The sequence below is a fragment of the Empidonax traillii genome, unplaced genomic scaffold (assembly GCF_003031625.1).
Source record: "Empidonax traillii isolate 1590-97213 ecotype Southwest subspecies unplaced genomic scaffold, ASM303162v1 scaffold45:size3623477, whole genome shotgun sequence".
NCBI classification, from domain to species: Eukaryota; Metazoa; Chordata; class Aves; order Passeriformes; family Tyrannidae; genus Empidonax; species Empidonax traillii.
Genome location: NW_020955238.1, coordinates 2,838,371 through 2,857,038, shown reverse-complemented (window position 1 = coordinate 2,857,038; position 18,668 = coordinate 2,838,371). Strand labels below are relative to the sequence as shown.

General features: G+C 35.2%; 1 protein-coding gene across 13 annotated transcripts in view; it reads right to left on the bottom strand.

Annotated features, from left to right (window-relative positions):
* AKAP6 (A-kinase anchoring protein 6) overlaps positions 1-18,668 on the bottom strand; it is a 269,123-nt gene that overhangs the window by 190,004 nt on the left and 60,451 nt on the right. Inside the window, exon 1 of one of the 13 annotated variants that reach the window (XM_027878796.1) lies at positions 11,921-12,048. The exons of 11 other annotated variants lie outside the window; for them this stretch is intronic. In XM_027878796.1, coding sequence (XP_027734597.1) covers positions 11,921-12,001 — 81 coding nt within the window. In that variant the 5' untranslated portion in view covers positions 12,002-12,048. Of the gene's footprint in view, positions 1-11,688; positions 11,900-11,920; positions 12,049-18,668 lie in introns of those variants that run through there. One more of the 13 variants, XM_027878794.1, reaches the window with a different exon arrangement.

The following is an 18,668-nucleotide window of genomic DNA, read 5'->3' as shown; positions in this document are numbered from 1 at the left end:
GATGTCAGATTATGTTCAGTTCAATATTTCATATATGCTGTGCAGTCCGTCTGCACATGCACTCTAAGTTTGAAGACAGACAAGAGCAGGCTGGATTCATTCATTGTGTGCTTAGAGAGCAGCAATGTCAATGCCACTTTTTTACTGAACAGGCACCAGCTGCTGATGTGATATCCAGTAGCTGAGCAGCAGTTCCTGATATTTCAGACTCCACATGCATGGCACACTGTCGTATGTCAGTCTGTTGGGTATTTCTTTTAAAAAATCTGAGGAGTCATAGGTTGACATTCCTGCATCACATAGCAATCTTTTGGTGGGTGACTTCTATTTCAGCTGAGCTTACAGCCATTGTCAAAAAAATAGGGTTTCATTTCACCATAAGTCAGGTTCCTGGATAAAATAAGTTAGACTTTACTTTGCAGGAAGTCTATCTTACATAAAGTTTGCAAAAAAGAAATTAGGTCCCCATTGTTATCCTCTTTGGTTTTTAACTGTCATATGATGATGTGAAGGTGAAGGCTGTGCAAAGGATAGAAAAAGAGCTGTGTAAAGGCTAACATTAGGCTTCAAGAGAACAAAATTACTAAGAAATGATAACTCTTGCCAAATAACTTCATGCTGATTAGTCTTCAGCAAAAGGGCATTAATAAAGCCACATCCTATTTACTTGCATCTTTTCTCTACACTTGTCCAATGCAAACCAGCATATTGAGAGGAAACAATATAATATCAAATCCAGTTGGTATTATCTAATAGAACTTTTCTTACTACAGTACCTGATGTCCAGATTTACATATAATTCAGAAAAAATTAAATACTTATATCTGGCACAGCTGTAAATTTAATAATTTTATGTAATAATTAATGCAGTTCAAATGCTACATAAACATGTCATGTTATGTGAGTTCATAATTTTACTGAGACTCAGTATCAAGACCTAGTACAACATGGCCTCATTCTCCTTGTTCTTTCTAACTCCTTGTAGGTGACTAAGTATTAGATACAGCAAAACCAGCAGAACATTGCCATGTGTCCCTTTTACACTTTGAATTTATAGATAAGGAACAGCAGTATCACAGGATAGTACCTAAATGCTGTTACAAGTGCCAGTTGCTCTTACCAGAAGTGGCAGGTAGATAAAATAAACCGCGTACTTTAAAGTAATAAGAAAACCACCTTTAACTATTGACATCTATTTGTAAATATGCATAGTTCTAGGTCAACAGCAATAATATAAAGCCTATATATATAAGTGTAAAAAATCTTTCCCATTTTAACAGTATATAGTTTCATATCAGAAATATTATAACTTGATTTTTAAAAAGCACCATTACCAAACCCATTTCTAATAGTCATTCATCTCACACATCTGTTAGGGCATTTTTATTTTTACACAGTTTCAGAGTGGTGTTAAAGATTTTGTCATCCTCTCATGGGCTTTCCTGTAGCACTGACTGTGGAATTTCTTAGGCTACAAGGGTTGTACCCATTTGGCTGCCAACTGCCCACTTCACTCAGTCTTCCAGACAGCTGATCTTATAATTTGCAGCTGCTGAATCCATCAGCCTCCTCACAGCCCTCCACATCAACTAAAATATCCTGAACTGCAAACACTGCAGTAGATGAAGAAAAAGTGCATAAACAAACCCTCAAGAGTCAATGAAAACAGCTTTGATGTTGACTTTTAAGAGTATTTTCTCTCTGGTCTTCACAAAATTGTGCTAATATGCACATGAAAATACTGAAAGATAAAAGATTGCAATATGTTTCTTTAGAGTTATTATCAGTGACAGAGAAGCTATACCGGAGATTTCTGTTCTTTGATCTTGCAGTAAAACCTCAGCAGGAAAAACAGATTGCCACTGAGTCTTATGAATACTGTACATACAAACATAACCTATGATTTAAGATATTTGGTCTTTCCTTTTAAGTGCATTTTAATACCTCAGAAGACAAATATTCCAATCAAAATACACAAATTCTTCTTTTTAGAAAAAAAAAATTGAATACATGATAAAGAATTTTCAGATTCATTATTTTAAATGTACTTGAAAGTTATAAATTAAACTCACTCTCTGGACAGCCCTTCAATGCTTATGCATTTACTAAAAGCAAAGAGAGAGGGTTTTATTGCTGAACAAAGATTTGCACCTTTCAGAAAGGTATTTTTCCTTTAAAATGCACACTGACTTGTCAAAGAGAAATAGTTTCTTGGTTTTTTCATCTTTATCTGCTGGACATTCAAACAATGTTATAATAAGGATAAAACTGTTCTCTTGTATTTTGAATTATTGGTAAAACCTTTAGAGCAAATGTTACACACACTTTTTTCTTGCAGCTATTTTTAAGTAAACAAGACAAACAAAAAAACCACACATGAAAAAAATCAGAATTTGACTAGACAAAATCAACTGTCATGGAAAGGCCTGGACTAACTGCATATTACAAGTTTGTCAGAAAGTAACTGAAGCACTAAAGTACTGCAGCTGGTGTGGCTGTGACATTCAGTGACATGGGGAAATTAATATATTTTACTGGGTGAAGAATGCAAAGTGCAGCAGGAAAACAGCTACCAGGAGGGCACTGAGATCACTGACCCTTCCTGCTGCTGACACTGACAACTTGGAATAACACTGTTCCTTGAAGTAAACTTCTCCACTAAAATAGTAATGGTTTGTCTGGGTTTGTAGCAGACATGGAGCTGCTCCGTAATAATTTATTAACTATTTATGTGATGTTTTATTGGGAAATTTTTTGTAAGTGTGTTGGTTAACTATCAATCTACAAGGAAAATGAGGAAGCAGAAAGGAAGAAGATATGATGTCACATGCTAAGCATTTCAGGCTGAGGAAAAATGCCTGAAATGTTAATGGTGAAACCCCTGTCTCAGGATTCCAGCAACTTGCATTTGTTTTGCCATATGGGCCATTGCTGGGGCCAAAGGATCAAACATACTGGGAACATGCAAAAGGATCCTTTTGTCCAGGAACAGGGCAGTTGCTGCTGGGAGTTATTCCAGCACACTACCAGGACCAGCTGCAGCGCTCTACAAAACTAAGCCAGCCTGAACCTTTTCTGCAGGAGGGAATAGCTGCAGGGAAGACAAGCTGCTTTCAAATGTTTATTTCCCCTATTAAATTTAATCAGTGTAATGCAAAAAGTAATGTAAAAAGACTTTCTGACCACAACATCCACCACAGGCCAGATTCTTAAACAGAAGGAAGAATTTAGTTCGCCCAGGAAGCTTCAGATACCTGATGCCACTCTAAGGCCTGGGATGGAAATGGAGAGACACAGAAATTATGGCATTAAAACGAGGCACCTCAGGACTGTATTGAAAGAGTAATGTGTAAACAAATCTGGACTAGCCAGTTCTCAGATATTCCTGACATCAGTAAAATTGATGCATGAACTACATTTGTGTAAGGAACTGCATATGCAAAATAAGTATGGCAACTGAGTCGCTGTGGGAAGTGATGTGACATCTGCAACTAAATGTTGTTTTCATATTTCTGAACTTCTACTGGTTCTACTGTATAATGTGCCTAAAGCTACAACTTAAAAACCCTTTGAAACCTTCAGAATAAGAAATGTATTCTCATATGCCCCAAGCCCACAAAGTCAGAGACTTTGCCTATTAAAGTTATCACTGTACAACATTCCTTCCATGCATAACTGTAAAAATTTTCATTTATCTGACTTTAAGCATATTAAGGTAAACTGATTTTTATCAAGGCCTAACTTTGCAAACTTTAAACAAATTTAAACTTGATAGACTATGTCATATTTGTGCTGGCTGAAGTCTGTTTTTTTACTACACTCTGGAAGACAAAATGGCACAGGTACTCTAGAGCAGTTCTTCATGAAAGAAGATAGATAGTACTGAACTGTGCAATAGAGTAGCAGGTTTCTGTTCTAGCTGCTTCAGACAAAAAAAGAAAAATACCAAAACCCAAACTCATACGAAAATATAGCCAAACAACTGGTAGGGAAGGTAAGTTTTGGGGGGAAAAAAAAAAAAAGGGGGAGGGAGGCATTTTTCAAATGCCTGTTCTTTGGATAATGGTAATTACATATATAAAAATATACATTTCTATCTTGCACTAATTATTTAACATCAGAAATAAATGAGAAAAAATTATGATGTAGGTTTATACTAAGCACACTCATCATGTATTACGTACTCATATCTATTCAAATGGAAGAGAGAAGACTTGTTAAAACATCCTTCAAATACCTTATCGTTCTCTTCACACAACTCTGTACTTTTTTGCAATAACAGAAGAACATGGGATACATTTTGCAACTGTCTAGATAACTAACTTTGCTTCTTAATTTTTTTATTCTCTTTACTCAGCATTTTCTTGCTTTCTGTAAGCCATATACACTAAGTGGAATTTAAAGGCATCTCTAACTATTTCAAATTACCACATGCAAATGAAAATTGAGGATACAAATGGAAGTACATTTTACTCACAGTGAATTTACAGACTCTGCTGTAGCTAAACCAACCAGGTCTTGGTAGCCTGGCCAAGACTAGGAAGTTTTTTATCTCAGTGTAGAGAATAATTAACTGGCTAAAAGGAACCCCCTACTATAATTGCATTCAAGACTTACAAAAATTTAATGTGATAAACAATCATGTTAGCTATATGAAGAATCAGAAAGAGTACTCCTACTATTTGATCAGAACTTTCACAATTTGATCTACAGTATGAAAGAACTAGACAAATTCAACACTATTGCACTAATAGTTGAGTAATTTTCCAGCAAAAATGTTTATCCATTTGAAAACAGTGAGTTTTGAAATGTCCGTGCAGACAAACTATTACTCTGACTTTTCATCTTTGGTTATGTTCCATTCTTGTTGTCATTTTTAGTTTGAAGATTTGGAATTACTGTTTACATAGCATAGGAAAATTTCAAGAACTCTTTAAGCCTTCTGCAGGGCCATAGGATCTTCATTGTCTGAGCTCTATTTTCTGGTAAGCCAATCTCTTTGTTTTGTTTCTACAAGAAAATACATTCATCTATTTTAGTAGATTTTTCCATTTATAGACTTTGTCAGAAAGACCCTTATTTTTAATAAATTCAATAGACTTAATTAGGGTCTTTGATATAGAACAGCTGGTCCTAAAGAGAAGAGTATAGGTGAAAGGGAAAAAAAATTTGGAGAAAAAGTCTCATTCTTGAAATAATGAAGTTTTAAATAACAAACAAAATGTATCCCTACGTAAATAGCACTAAGTATTTTAGGCAACGATGAGCTACTGAAATGTAAGATGTCAAAATAATAAATACAAGGAACTTCAAGTTCAAAGAGGAGAAAAATTCAGGCCTTCTGCATAGACATGCAGAACACAACAGAAAAATTTTAATCTAAATTTTTTTACTTGCTCAAGCCAAAGAATGCTAACCTCATTCACTCTCTTTGACAGAAGCTTAGTGACTATAACAGAATTTATTAACGAATGGTCAGACTCTACTCTCATTTCAAATGAGATATGAGGGTTCAGAAGTGAAGAACTACCATCTGTGCCAGGTCTTCTATAACAAAAATTGATAGCATGGTAAGAAGTTTTCAGGATAAGGGGCTGTTTATATCAGTGCAGCTAAGCCTCCAAGAGTTCTGTGATACGTTTTTGAAGTTATTTTTGATCAGTCATTGTTTAGGATAGCAAAAAGGACACAAACTCTCTTATTCTTTATTACCAGACTTTGCTTTATTAGCACTGTTGTTCTTTTTTATGTTGGAATGAATCATTAAATCATAGAATCATTTAGACTGGAAAAGACTGAAAGCTAACATTTAATCAGTGAATCCTTATGGGTGTCACTGAGATTTTTTTGCTTGATTTAGAAACATGAAAAAAGAAAGCTTATAATCTACCTTGCATGCTGCTTGCTGTTTGTAACCTTCCTGCACCTTCTTCCAAATGACAAATGTTCAAGCCATCTGGAAAGCCCTTGTATGTCCACCAAAGAGTTAGTAACAATTACAAAGCACTCAGAGCATGTAGAGGCATTTCCTGTAGTCTGAAAAAGCTACCACCTACCCAGCATGCCAAGAGGTTTGTTCCATTATGGATATCACTTACTGTGTTGTAAGTGTCACGGTAAGACTATATAAAATAGTGCTAGAAAAAAATAACAAACAAACAAACAAACAAACAAAAACCAAAACAAAAAGCAACTAAGTTTGCTATATCAAGGGAGAACAATTTGAAAGACTGCCAGAAAGCTATTTTACATAGTTAGAGTCTTAAGTGAATAAAGAAATAAAAGAACAAATGTTAGGTGGCAAATAAAAATTTAGCATATTGAATCTTAAAGACATCTAAAATGTACAAGATTTTTATCCTAATTTTACTTCTGAAAGTGCACATGAAATTTCTTGATTTACTTATGGAAAGAGTTCTTCAAGCAGACAAATAAAATCCCTTATTATAGAATCACAGAATGGTTTGGGTTGGAAGGCACCTCAGAGATCATATAGCTCCAAGTCCCCTGCCATGGGGAGGGACACCTTCCACTAGACCAGATTACTCAGAGTCCCCTCCACCCTGGCCTTGAACACTTCCAGGAATGGGGCATTTACAATGTCTCTGGGAAGCCTGTTCCAGTGCCTCACCACCCTCACAGCAAAGAACATCTAACCTAAAGCTACCCTCATTCAGTTTGAAGCCATTCTTGTCCTATCACTACAACTCCTGATGATTATGATTATTATGATTCCTAATTAGGCAACATGTTAAAAATTGTTCCTCATTAGTGTCTCATATGTACAGCATAGGTCACTGAGAATTTTCCTATGGTTTCTGACCCCAAATGCAGTAAAGACAATATTAAACAAAAAAACCCCTAATTTACATCCACTAAAAGAAGAATATGCCAGGCTTTTTGCAGGCTTTTTGTGAGAAGGAATATAATAGACATTAAACTGAAAACCTGGAATTACAGGACTGGTATGACCTTCAAAGCTATCTGAAGCATTCAGATTACCTGAGATTTCACATAAAAAAGCAATTAATTTATCGCAACTAGCAGTTTGTATTATCTGATTATTTCCAAATCTCACTATCATCCCACAGGTGTATAATTTTGATACAGACGTATATTTATAGGTTTGTGTAAGGTACCTTCTTTTCAAACAAAATCGTGTACATAATATTTCTTGAATTTTTTATTTAGATGTAAGAGGATGCTGTATAAATAGAAAATTATCAAAAACTCAGATTTTGCACCATATTTTCAGTACATTGATCAGAATTACCTCTAACATAAGCTACTAAAAATTGCCATATCTAGTGGGCACAACAAAGCACTTCTTTATAATCAAATTGTCTCTAAAGAACATAAAATTCATTGCCATTAATACTAGATGCTTCCTCTGGCTGCTTATAAGATCAACCATGCCAGACATTAGAATTTTAATACTATATTTGGATCTAAATACTTAATTTTAAAATTAGACATAATATTGTAGTTATAACTACTCAAACACAGTGCATTTGTAATTTAGAAACATGTTACAACACTGCAGAGTATTCATACAAGGCATATTCCAGTGTCACAGTTCTGAAAAGACAGCTTGTGATCTACAAGGATAATTTTAATTGTGTCAATTTTTCGCTTTACAAGAGAACTTTCCAGTGTAAAGCACTGACAGACTTAATGGCTGTTAAGATGTTGATGCTGCTTGAGAAAGTACTTGTGTACTACAGTAGAACTGAAGTACCTTGAAAGGAGGAGAAAATGAGCAGTGTTTATTCAAATATTTATTCAATTTTATATACACATACATATATATAGGCAAATATATTTATTACATGTTGCTAACCTGAATAAGATCCTTGATTCATAAAGCACTTCACAGTCAATGTTGTTTACATCTTTAAGAAAGCAAGACAGCATGACCTGTGAGATAAAGTGTTTATTATGCTGACAGGAAACAGTTGTGTCTCTAAACAGGCTGGTGTTTCTTTATATGCCATTTTATTTTCTAGATAAACAGAGGTAAATTATAAATTATCTTTGTCTGGACTGTAGCTTTCATTGATGAGTGCAACTCTTACTACTGTGCAGGCTCAGTGAGAGAGAGAAAGGTTGTTGCTGTGCCTGGGCTTGTAAAGTAACCCTTTGAAATTCAATAGCCAAATTTGTCTGTGCAGAAGTTAAGGAAACTAAGGGCTTCAAGCTTCAAATCTGTATTTATGCATTTTATTCACTTGTAAATATTTATATTTCCTGCAAAATTAATCATCATCAATTTAGCCTCGAATGGAATCCTAAATTTACTCAAAGTCAAAACTTTTATCTTCCTCAGATAATAAGATTCACAACAAATGGCATTGGATCCTTGGATTGTGGCATTCTGAAGTATAGACACGGAAGAAGGAAAGGTAAGCAGCAAATAAATTGCAAGTGTTCATATTTCCATATTCTTCTTGGAATATGTGAGCTGGGTCTGCAGAGACCTAGCTTGTTCACAAGCTTTCCTCTGTGATAAAGTGGCCATACTGCTGCTGGGCTGGATGTGAGCCTGGAAATACAGTAACTCCACTCTCGTGGTATCACACTTGAGCAGACAGCCCTGCCAAAACCTGGCTCACCCTGCCTAGCAGAGGCAGCTGGACTAAGTCTCCACCTCCTGCACAGGTAATGTAAAATGCCCATGGACAATGAGGGACTGTTTAACTCTGGTAGGTTAAAGACAGTGTTACCGTGCAACAATCTTGAAAAGAAAAACACTTGCAGCAAAAATGTGTTCACAAAAATGTGACGTCTAGCCTGGGACTGCTAACAGGAAACACACCTCCCCCCATACATCTCAAAAGCCTAAATTCTTAGGGGCTTCTGTACCTTTTGTATTTTCAACGCATTTCAAAAGTACAATATATTTCTATGCAGGTCATCTTCTACCAAAACATGAAATTCACTAAACTGTAAGAAAAACAAAAGCTGTCTTCCCCCTTCTTGACAGCCCACAGTCAGATATCAGCCAATGTTGGCAAGTTTGAGCAAAATGGAAGGAGTACTGGTGTTTTTAAATAATCTTTATATTTCTCTTACAACTCCAAAAGATTGAGGTCTTTTCACAGAGGCTTTTTCAGCACTTCAACAACAATTTTGTAAGAAACTGTGTCACACTGAGCCAATGAGAAGTTTGGTTAGCTGAGAAATTCTTGAAATAGTATAGATAATGTCAAGTCTGTCAAACTTAATATATTTATATATCCTGTCTAAATCCATTCTCTTAAAATTCTACCACTGCCTATAATTCAATATCCTGCCCTCCAAAAATACATTAATCAAGCACTAATATGTTACATAGTGACTCCTCTCAGCCATTACAATAAATTAACTTGCAGTAAGATATACTAAAACCCATACTGACTGTTTAGCTCTCTTAATAAGGGGCTGGAGGAGGCCACAGTTCAAAATAATCAGAGAAGTACCACCCTCTGACATTGAAGCATGAACACAAAGGATGACAGAATTGCTTGTTGTAATGACCCTTTCCCAAAACATTAGCCATACCTTGTTTTGAATCTCACAGTGTGAAGAATTTCTAAAATTTACCATTAGTCTTTATATTTCATTATGTCTTTTAAAATTTCAAATGGGATCAGGAGCATCAAAATAATTCAAACATTTCTCCCGAAGATGTTCCCAACTTACGAAAACTCTGCTTTGCAGACTTTAAATGAAACATAGATAATAATCAGATCTGAACTTGACTCTGCACTTTCTGATTTTGTGTCTGAGGTATGCATACTGCAAAAACAAAGTAAAGCAGGAAAAATATTAATTCCTGAGAAACTTTCTTTGCTTATCAGCACGAACAATAGACATGGGAAAGGCAATTACTTTATCAGCTATGTATCTTTACCTCATTCAAGGCAATCACATAAACAATAAATGTAAAACCTATTTGCTCAAGAAGCTATCAAGTCAAATGAAAGACAAAGGAAAATATAACTACAGGTGCGACAACAAGTAAAGCATAAGTAGAGACAAAGGGTTTGAGGAAGCCAACTTTAAAAAGAAACCACTAGGCAGCAAAGACTGTGAGCAATTGCAAGCAGTTTGCACACAGAGGGACTGCTCTCCAGCATGAATCCAGAGCGCTAAATAGCAGATTACTTCAAAATCACACTCCCAAACCAAACTAAAATGGTAATATAGCATACTGACAGAAGAGAAAAAACATCTCTCTAGTTCTTGTGTGGAACACAATTAGTTCAGACTCCTACTTTACTGATACATTTCAATATCTGAAGAAGCACTCAGAAAGGATATGAAATGGAGAAATAATAGGCACCAACTGCTCTTAGTCTAGTACTGGGCACATATAGCTGTAGCAGAATTTTCCACTCCTTGTTTCTGAGCTTTAATTTAAACTTTAACGAATAGCACTTCGGAGAAGAATACAGCAACAACTGCCACTATAGAGATGAATGTTTTAACTTGTTTAGCCAGCAAAGTCTAAATTAAGGAGAAATTGGCCACTGATGCGTGGGCAGCTGAAGAGCAAAAGTTAAAACCTTTTAAAAGTAAATGAACAATTCCCATTCAAATAGCAGATGTAACTGCTGCCCTAATCTATGGCTGAATTCCCATTCTTCTGGCACCTTGTAGAGACTATACATCAGTCAACAATCCTCCATCCAGTGCCAACTTTTGCTTCAGGGAAGTCAAAAGACTTTATCATCTTAATCCAATGCAAACCTTTGAAGAAACTAGTCTTGGCTAAACAAAAAATTCCTGAACTTTTCCTGTAGGTACTATTTCAAAAGAATGAGTAATTTTGCAGAGAGAACAAATGCTTTTGAGCAGTCTGAGGATATTCCTCAGGATATGGCAAACACACAATTTTGTGAGCTGAGAAGAAAATTAAAACAAAGGGCCTTTGGAAAGCATACAAATATCAGAATATTTTTACATGGTCTGCTAAACTAATGCAACTATGATAAGCATCAAATTGTTCATGACATTCAATCTCCTTACGACAAGCTACAGAATTTATTAAGTTTCTATCAAATATAGTAAAATCTACATACATTGATGAAGTTCCCCATTTTCTATTACTTACACAATTTTCTGTCTGTTGGTTTTCTAAGCCTTTACTAAATACATCTCTTCACAATATAGGTCAAAGCTGTAGCCAAAGCAATGCAATTATAAACTTACAGTGTCTATTTCTAATTATACTATGACCTATAAAAAGTTAGCTGAGTAATGTTTCAGAGAATGGAGACGATTGAGCATTAAGTTTCACCTCGATACACACAAAAAAGCTATAATCTTTGCATCAAAATGGAACCAAGACCTTTACATGACAAACATCTTTTTTACCTTCAGAAGAGAAAGGTTATTATTGTTTAAACCTAAGATTTTGATTGCAGAAACTTTACAGTATGTAGAACAGCGAGTGAAAGAGACTGAAGAATCTTTTCTCAACATTTAGAAATTTACATCTACAGAGAAAAAAACTTGTCAGTTTTGCAAGTTAGGTTTACTATTTCAAACCAAATGTTAAGATTATGCAGTAATTTTAAAGAACTTGAAAACCAGCTGATTTTCAAAAAAAAAAGCTTTTGTTGACAAAAAAAATGCAAACTGATAATTTATTCCTTTAGACTTTTTTAGCATTTTGTAAAATATTTCAGTTTAATGGTGTCTTACCTCATTTATACCGGAAGGAGAGTTTTCAGGAATCAGCTTTGCAAAAAAAAAGACTGTCCCATTTCCTTTCCTCAGCTCAAGGAGTTGCATGCAACCAGAAATTCAAAAAACGCGTGTCTGTTTTCAAGACAGACAAGTAAGCCATAGATGATCTGTAAGCAAATCCATCTTCAGTGAAGAGTCAACAGCTTTTGTTTTACATGAAATATAGTGAGTAGTCTGCTGCCTCTACCTGTGTTACTGTGCAGATCAAGTTTAGGCCTGTCTGCTCTTCCCCTGCACGTTCCAAGCTACAGTAGTGATTTCTCAACATTCAGTCTGCTGTATGGCAGCTCACTGAAATTTCAGCCGACACTTGTAGACTTGCAATTAGCAAGGTTATTTTAAGCACTGACCTAAGTTCCAGCAGAATGTTTATGGCATTATGACAGGAAGGAATCTAGGATCAGAGCAGTCACTTGGTAACCCTGTAAAGCTGATCTTGGAGAGAAGACCCTCTAATTCACAACATAAAAGTAAATATCTGACCTCCAATTTACTTCAATTTTTGTTTTTAAGGCTTAAATAGAATGGAAAGATCTACTTGGTTAATATCAGGAAGCTTAGAACTTATTTTAGGACTTGGTGGATCATATGCTCGGAACAAATGTATTAATAGGAAGTTATGACTTCCCTAATGGAGAGATTCATTGCTTACAAAACAGAGACTATTAGTTTTGCAATGTTCACATTTGTAAACATTAACTATTACATTCTGAATGGGAAGAGAAAATCATTTACACAGTTTTTGAACTTATTATAGCTGGACTCTATAACAATATCTTTTTGTTTCTCACTGGTTATCTTGAAAAGGGCTCCCTCTTCTGTACAGGCCTTTGGTAACTCTCATTTGCCCTGGATTTCTTTGGAATTCTCTGGCTGTCTAACTATTTCAAAGTCATGTCAAAAGGCTCAGTCATACCCCCACACCCTCATTTGCTGTTCATTTGCTCATTCATTGCCCCCCCTCCTCCTTCTTTTTTCTTTTTTATTCATGGATCAGCTTTCTTGTTCCCACCCATTCTCATACTTCCAATAGTGGCAGATTTAACCTCACATATGGAACCATGACAAACAGCTTCTCTGACTGCACCAGGTTAGACCTATAATGGTCAGCCAGCTCACGTGTGTGCATGCACACCCAAGAGAAGCTTTTCTGAAAGCACCACAATCAGAAATACTATTATATGAGAGACATTTCTTTAAAGGAAGGTAAATATAGGGGGGAAAATACAAACCACAAAACCAACCAAAAAAACAAAACTCAAGAAAAGTTGTTGCTTTTGCAAATTATTTAGTAATTTCTACACATCACAAATCCCAATGAAATTGCTCCATTGATATTTTAGCAAAATTCACTGGAGGTAAAATGTGCTTTTGAGAAGTAAGAGTATTGAGGAAACAACAGTAAAAACAACATAAACTCCTGTTGTCCTCATTTTAAAGTATTAAATGTTTCCCGAGTTACATACAAATTCAGATAGCATTCAAAACACTTCGCAACAAGCTGAGTGTTAGAGGTATCCCAAATAGCAAAATTTAAATTACAATATAGGCAGCAGGCAAAGTCTTCAATTATATCACAAGATCAAGAGCTGGAGTTTTTGAGTGAACTGTCCACTCATGTACTTCTGAGATGGTAAACACTCAGAAGGATACTGTAATGACCACAAATAGTACAGCAGCTGAATGCATACACACAGCTGAACTCTGAACATAGGGACAAAAACACTACTACCATGGATACACAATTACTTCTTTCAGAAGAATATTTTTATAACAGAATATTTCTTATGAAATACCACGACCTAACTATTTGAAAACATCATGAAAGTGTTGGCTTGCTAATGTAGCATAGCCTCAGCCATCAAAAACTCTAAGGAGTTTAAGAAAAATGATTTTTTCTTGCTCAGATAGTCTCTTTTTTAAAATCTGAGAATCACAAAATCTGCATTTAAATAAATACCTTTTCCATTTTAGATCCCTTCCAGGACGTATATTTATATATGCAACACTGGCATGATACATCAAGATGCTATGATTTTATGAGGCTTTCCTCTGTTTTAGAGCTTGTAAACTACTGAAAAGAATAACTAAGGATCAGTGGCTCAGTTCTGTCTTTGAAACTTGATTCACACCTGCCTAACAGCAGGAAATCCATTTCCTGTTGAATATCAGGTAACTCCAAGAAACACATCTCAGAATGTCGTTTGCATTACTCGCTAGTGCTTTACTTGCTGATTTCACTCCCTGTTCTAGGAAGGAGCTGCAGATGAGTCAAGTTAAGTGAGAAAAGCATGTAGTCTATCGATGAGCTGGAAATGGACTACCATCTTAAACAGAAAAACTATAAAGATCCTAAAAAAAACTGCAGTGAAAGAAATATAAGCAGAATAAAATACACGAGCTGATTTTAATAATCAAACACTGCATAACAGGCGAACGATTCAGCAGAGCTGGAAGGTTTCATCATAAGTGTTTTGAAAGATCTTTATTGCTAGCTCTGTACAATGGGGCACATTTTCAGAAAATTATTCTGGAGATGTGAAAGACAGAAGCCCATTAGGAAAACAACACAGGCTACAATTAATGAATGAGTCATATGTTTTCCCTGAAATACAAATATTTCTGGAAGGGTTAGGTAAAAATGCAAACATTCAATGAAATGACACCCATGATCAACACTCGTGTTGACTTACACACTCTAAACAGAATTACTGAGTGGGGTTTTTATTATTATTATTTATTTGTTAATAATAAGGGAGTTGGCAGGTTTTTTAGGGAAAAAATGACAGAAATAGGACATGAAAGGCTTCTAACTTCAAACTTGTAACACCACTGTAAATTTTTTCAATTACATTCGTCCATTTGAGGTTTAATTCCTATGCTTTTTCCCTTGAGCTAATCTTTACCAACCAGACAGCCTATGTAATTTCTATTATGAACTCAACATTTTTTGTATTACTGACTAAAAATTTAGCCCTTATTTGCAACCAACCTGATCTTTTATGAGTATGGCAAACAGACCTGGATGAGTTAATGTAGTTTCAAGCTTTCCAGTTAAAGAAATCTTCAAGGAAAAAAAATATTTATTAATTAAAATTAAAATTTTACAAAGAAATTTTGACTGGAAAAGCTTCTCAAAATCAGAATAGGCTTTCTCTCCATTATATCCAGTTTGTATAAGTGATTCAAACATGCATGATTTAAAAAAAAAAAAAAAGTGGTTTACAGTCTATTATGTTTTTGAGATTCTCAAGTGCAAGGCAAGGCACTAAAATTAAAATCTATTTTTTACTTGGTATTTACTAATTCTCAGATGTGTAGCTCTGCGTGGAGTAAATCAAGAACTTAGACACAACAATTCAAGGTGGGTATCAAGACAAGTACTGGATACATGATATTTTGTTTTCTGCAATTTTCTGAGAAAAAACGCAATTTATGGATTTGAAAATATCAGAATAGGATGGTTTTCTTCTCTTGCAGGTGACACAATCAAGGCTAAATACAGGAGTGGGAATGTTCAAACTTAAGGTTGAATTCACTGATAGTTTCATTATTTCCCTTAAAATTTTCCCTCAGCACACCACCAAGTCATTATAAACAGAAAAAGGAAAACATTTCCATTAGAAACAACAAGTAGATTGAAAGAAAAGCAGATGAATTTTAACACATCAGGTTTTGCAGTCTGTTTATCTCCCTAATTTAATTAAAAAATGAATTTTAAAACCAAAACTGTCCCAAGTGTTGGTCTAGCTGCCTGTATTTGCATTTATTTAGTATCTTCAGAAAAACTACACGAAGAAATGCACTTATGTGAGACAAAAAGAAGTAGCAGGCATTAACCTCTTCTTTTTCATAAAGGAAACATCAGTAAATACTGCCTTCAGCATTGTCATTACTGTCATTTAAACTGGGTATCATTGAGAATCACTTTTTTCCACTCCTATTATCTACCCCTCTGTCACAGCCTATCTTCCATTTGCACACAGGAGAGACTGAAGGTTTAATCTGCTCCTTTCTGCATTTTCAAATTCTTTCTTTCAGAAAATAAGGAATTAAACGGAGCTGCTTGGAGTGCACACATGTTGGGTCCCTAGTTACTCTAGCAAACAACTGCACTGAAAACAGATGAAGCTGCAGATTTAACTCACATTGTTCAAACTTAGTTCTCTATTAAAAAACCCTCAATGCATTTTCATTGCAAAGTATGAGTTGACATATTTAAAGATATATATTTTAATTCAGAGACTCTTAAGTGGAGTCAGACTTCTCTGTTATAACATTTCATCATCCCCATTAATTTTTGCTCTGAAGTATTTAATCATTAAAAACCTCTGAATGTGGTCTTTCCTAGGAAATGAAAGGCTGGTTAAAACCACTTTTCTTTCTCCTATTCCAAGTGACTGATTGTCACATTCTAGACATTTCTAGGCAATAGGATTACGTAATTCAATTTTTTTAAAAATGAAAACAGCTGTTACATACAATATTCATGATCTATAAGTTTTCCATATATAGTTATTCAGCTGTTCTTTCAGTCCATTTGAGTTGCAGTGAAATGAAACTGTGCAAAAGAGCTAAAGGTTTTATTCTATAATTAAATGAATGCACGTACTGTTCCAAGGCAACAGAAAGAAAACAAAGCTTACAAAAATCTTGTTCTTATCATTCCTTCAATGGATTGCAAGCCCCTTATTCATCCCACACACAAAATCAGGACAGTATTTTGTTGCATATTTCGCATTGCTTCTTATTAGCATTTGATGTGCACAGCTGTATGTACTATGTGTGAATAATTCTTATACAACTTCACAGAAGAAAAGAAAAGAAGGGAAAGCACACACAGAGATTTTTAAGATACAGCACAGATACTTTTGAAGTATACTTGCCCTCATAATCAGCTGCTTCAAATTCAGCCTAACTTACATCTTTTTCAATGGCTTTACTTTGTTTTGTGTGTGTGTGTTTTTTCCAATGAAGGATGAGATTGGTTCCTTTGTATAAAAGGAGTTTATCATGTTCCTATTTAGAAACATGTTTAGATGGTCATAAACTTATCAAAAGAAGTTAAACAAGATCCATTAGTCTACTTAAGGCATGAGGGCATTTCTCATGATAAAATTTAACATGCTGGATACATTGCATTTCCAGGATGTTGTTACACTGGTGTCTGCACCTCTTCCAGAAAACTTGTTTTGTAATAACACTTATTGCAAAATATAGGAGCTCATTTTGATTTAAATAAATTGTGAAGTGTAAGCAAAACAGTAAAAGAACCACGCTATTCCAGAGAGAGAGCTTGCCTTAGGAACTGCCTGAGAGGGTGAGGGGGGAACAACAGCAGTAGTCTCACGGATTGCTTGAACTGCAAAAACTTGCTCTTACCGCTGATTTTGCCACCAGTTTATTTTGGACATCAGTACAAGCCATATTGTGTCTGCATGGTCTGCATTATGTCAAGTATACAGCGGGTGTATTCACACTAACTGGCATTGTGTAAACAACTTTAAAACCATATCAAAAACCAACTAAAATACTAATTTATCCAATGGCCCACGCAAACCTGAAGAAGCTTTAATTTTGTATCCAAACAGAAATTTTGGGTTTGAATCCAAATGGGTTATAGGTATCTCCATATGCAAGCACACCCTTAAGTTAAATACTGTCTCCTGTTAGAAGTATTGCCAAACTGATATTTTTATCACATAGAGCACTGTAGAAAATGAAAGTTTCAAGGGAGTAAGAGTATAAATATTTATAAATATAAGCATATACATAAATGCACACACATTTCTCTGAGGGCTCTATATCAGCTTCACCATTACAAGATCAAGCATTTTATTTTGTAAATCTTACTACGCTAAATATGACGCATTAGTAAAGATTTTTTTTTCAGATGAATATTTTTAAAACCTTTCCAATTACTATTGATGTTCTATAGTTCTGTGCATGTGACAATAAACTACTTGACCCCGCTCCTTCCCGGCAGCAAGGGCAGCATCTGGGAAGCTCCTGGAGCACTAGGTGGTGCTGCAGCACAGCCGCAACCGAATCTGCTGGCTCTGAGCTGCGCTGGATGTGAAAGGTCTCATTGCTCGTTTTAAAACTGAAGTTTCTAAACCTTCTTACTGAAGACTATTGCCCAAGAGGCTCTGAGTTTTCATGGTTTTTTGCTGGGGATTTTTCCTTTTGTTTTAACATAAATTCTAGCTTTCTAGGACACTGTAATTTCTGTGGCTTTCTCACAAATGCTGTAAGAGTAGAAATAAGGAACAAAAAGAAAATTGATATACATAATAAATGCAGTCAATGACAAACAAAGTCGAATTTTTGAAGATTATCACGTACCTCCTTTATCTTCTTATACAGTGAACCAAGAAGATAAATAACAAAGGTTTTCCTACAATACTATGATCCAAACTTATACTTTTTGAAAGTAGTTTCTCTAGTAGAAATACAATGCACTAAATATAAAAATAAGTTTTAAAGGTACAACATTATATATATGTTATTTACACGTTAAAAAGAAATTTGAATGTGTTTTTAAACTCCATGTTTCAGTAGTTCCATACAGTTCTAGGGCTTCCCAGGAGCATAAAGCTGCCATTGTGCACATTTGCAAACTATATCCTAAATGTACATTAGTTCTCTGGTTTTCTTTATATTACTAAATACAGAGGTTTTGACTTGGGTGGTTGGGGAGGGAGGGTGGAGGGGAGGGGGGTTGGGTACGTTTTTTTTTTGGTTGGTTGGGGCTTATTTGGGTTTTTTGCCCTGGTAAGTAGACTTCCATACACTGGGTAATTTCCCAATTGCAACTGGTTCTGCAAGAGAGAAAAGTCTGCTTGCGTGAAACAGCTGGATGAAGTGAGGTCTTCAAAGGAGACATGAAACATTTAATAATTGTGGTTTAATGGAGGATTCCTGTAAATTATTGT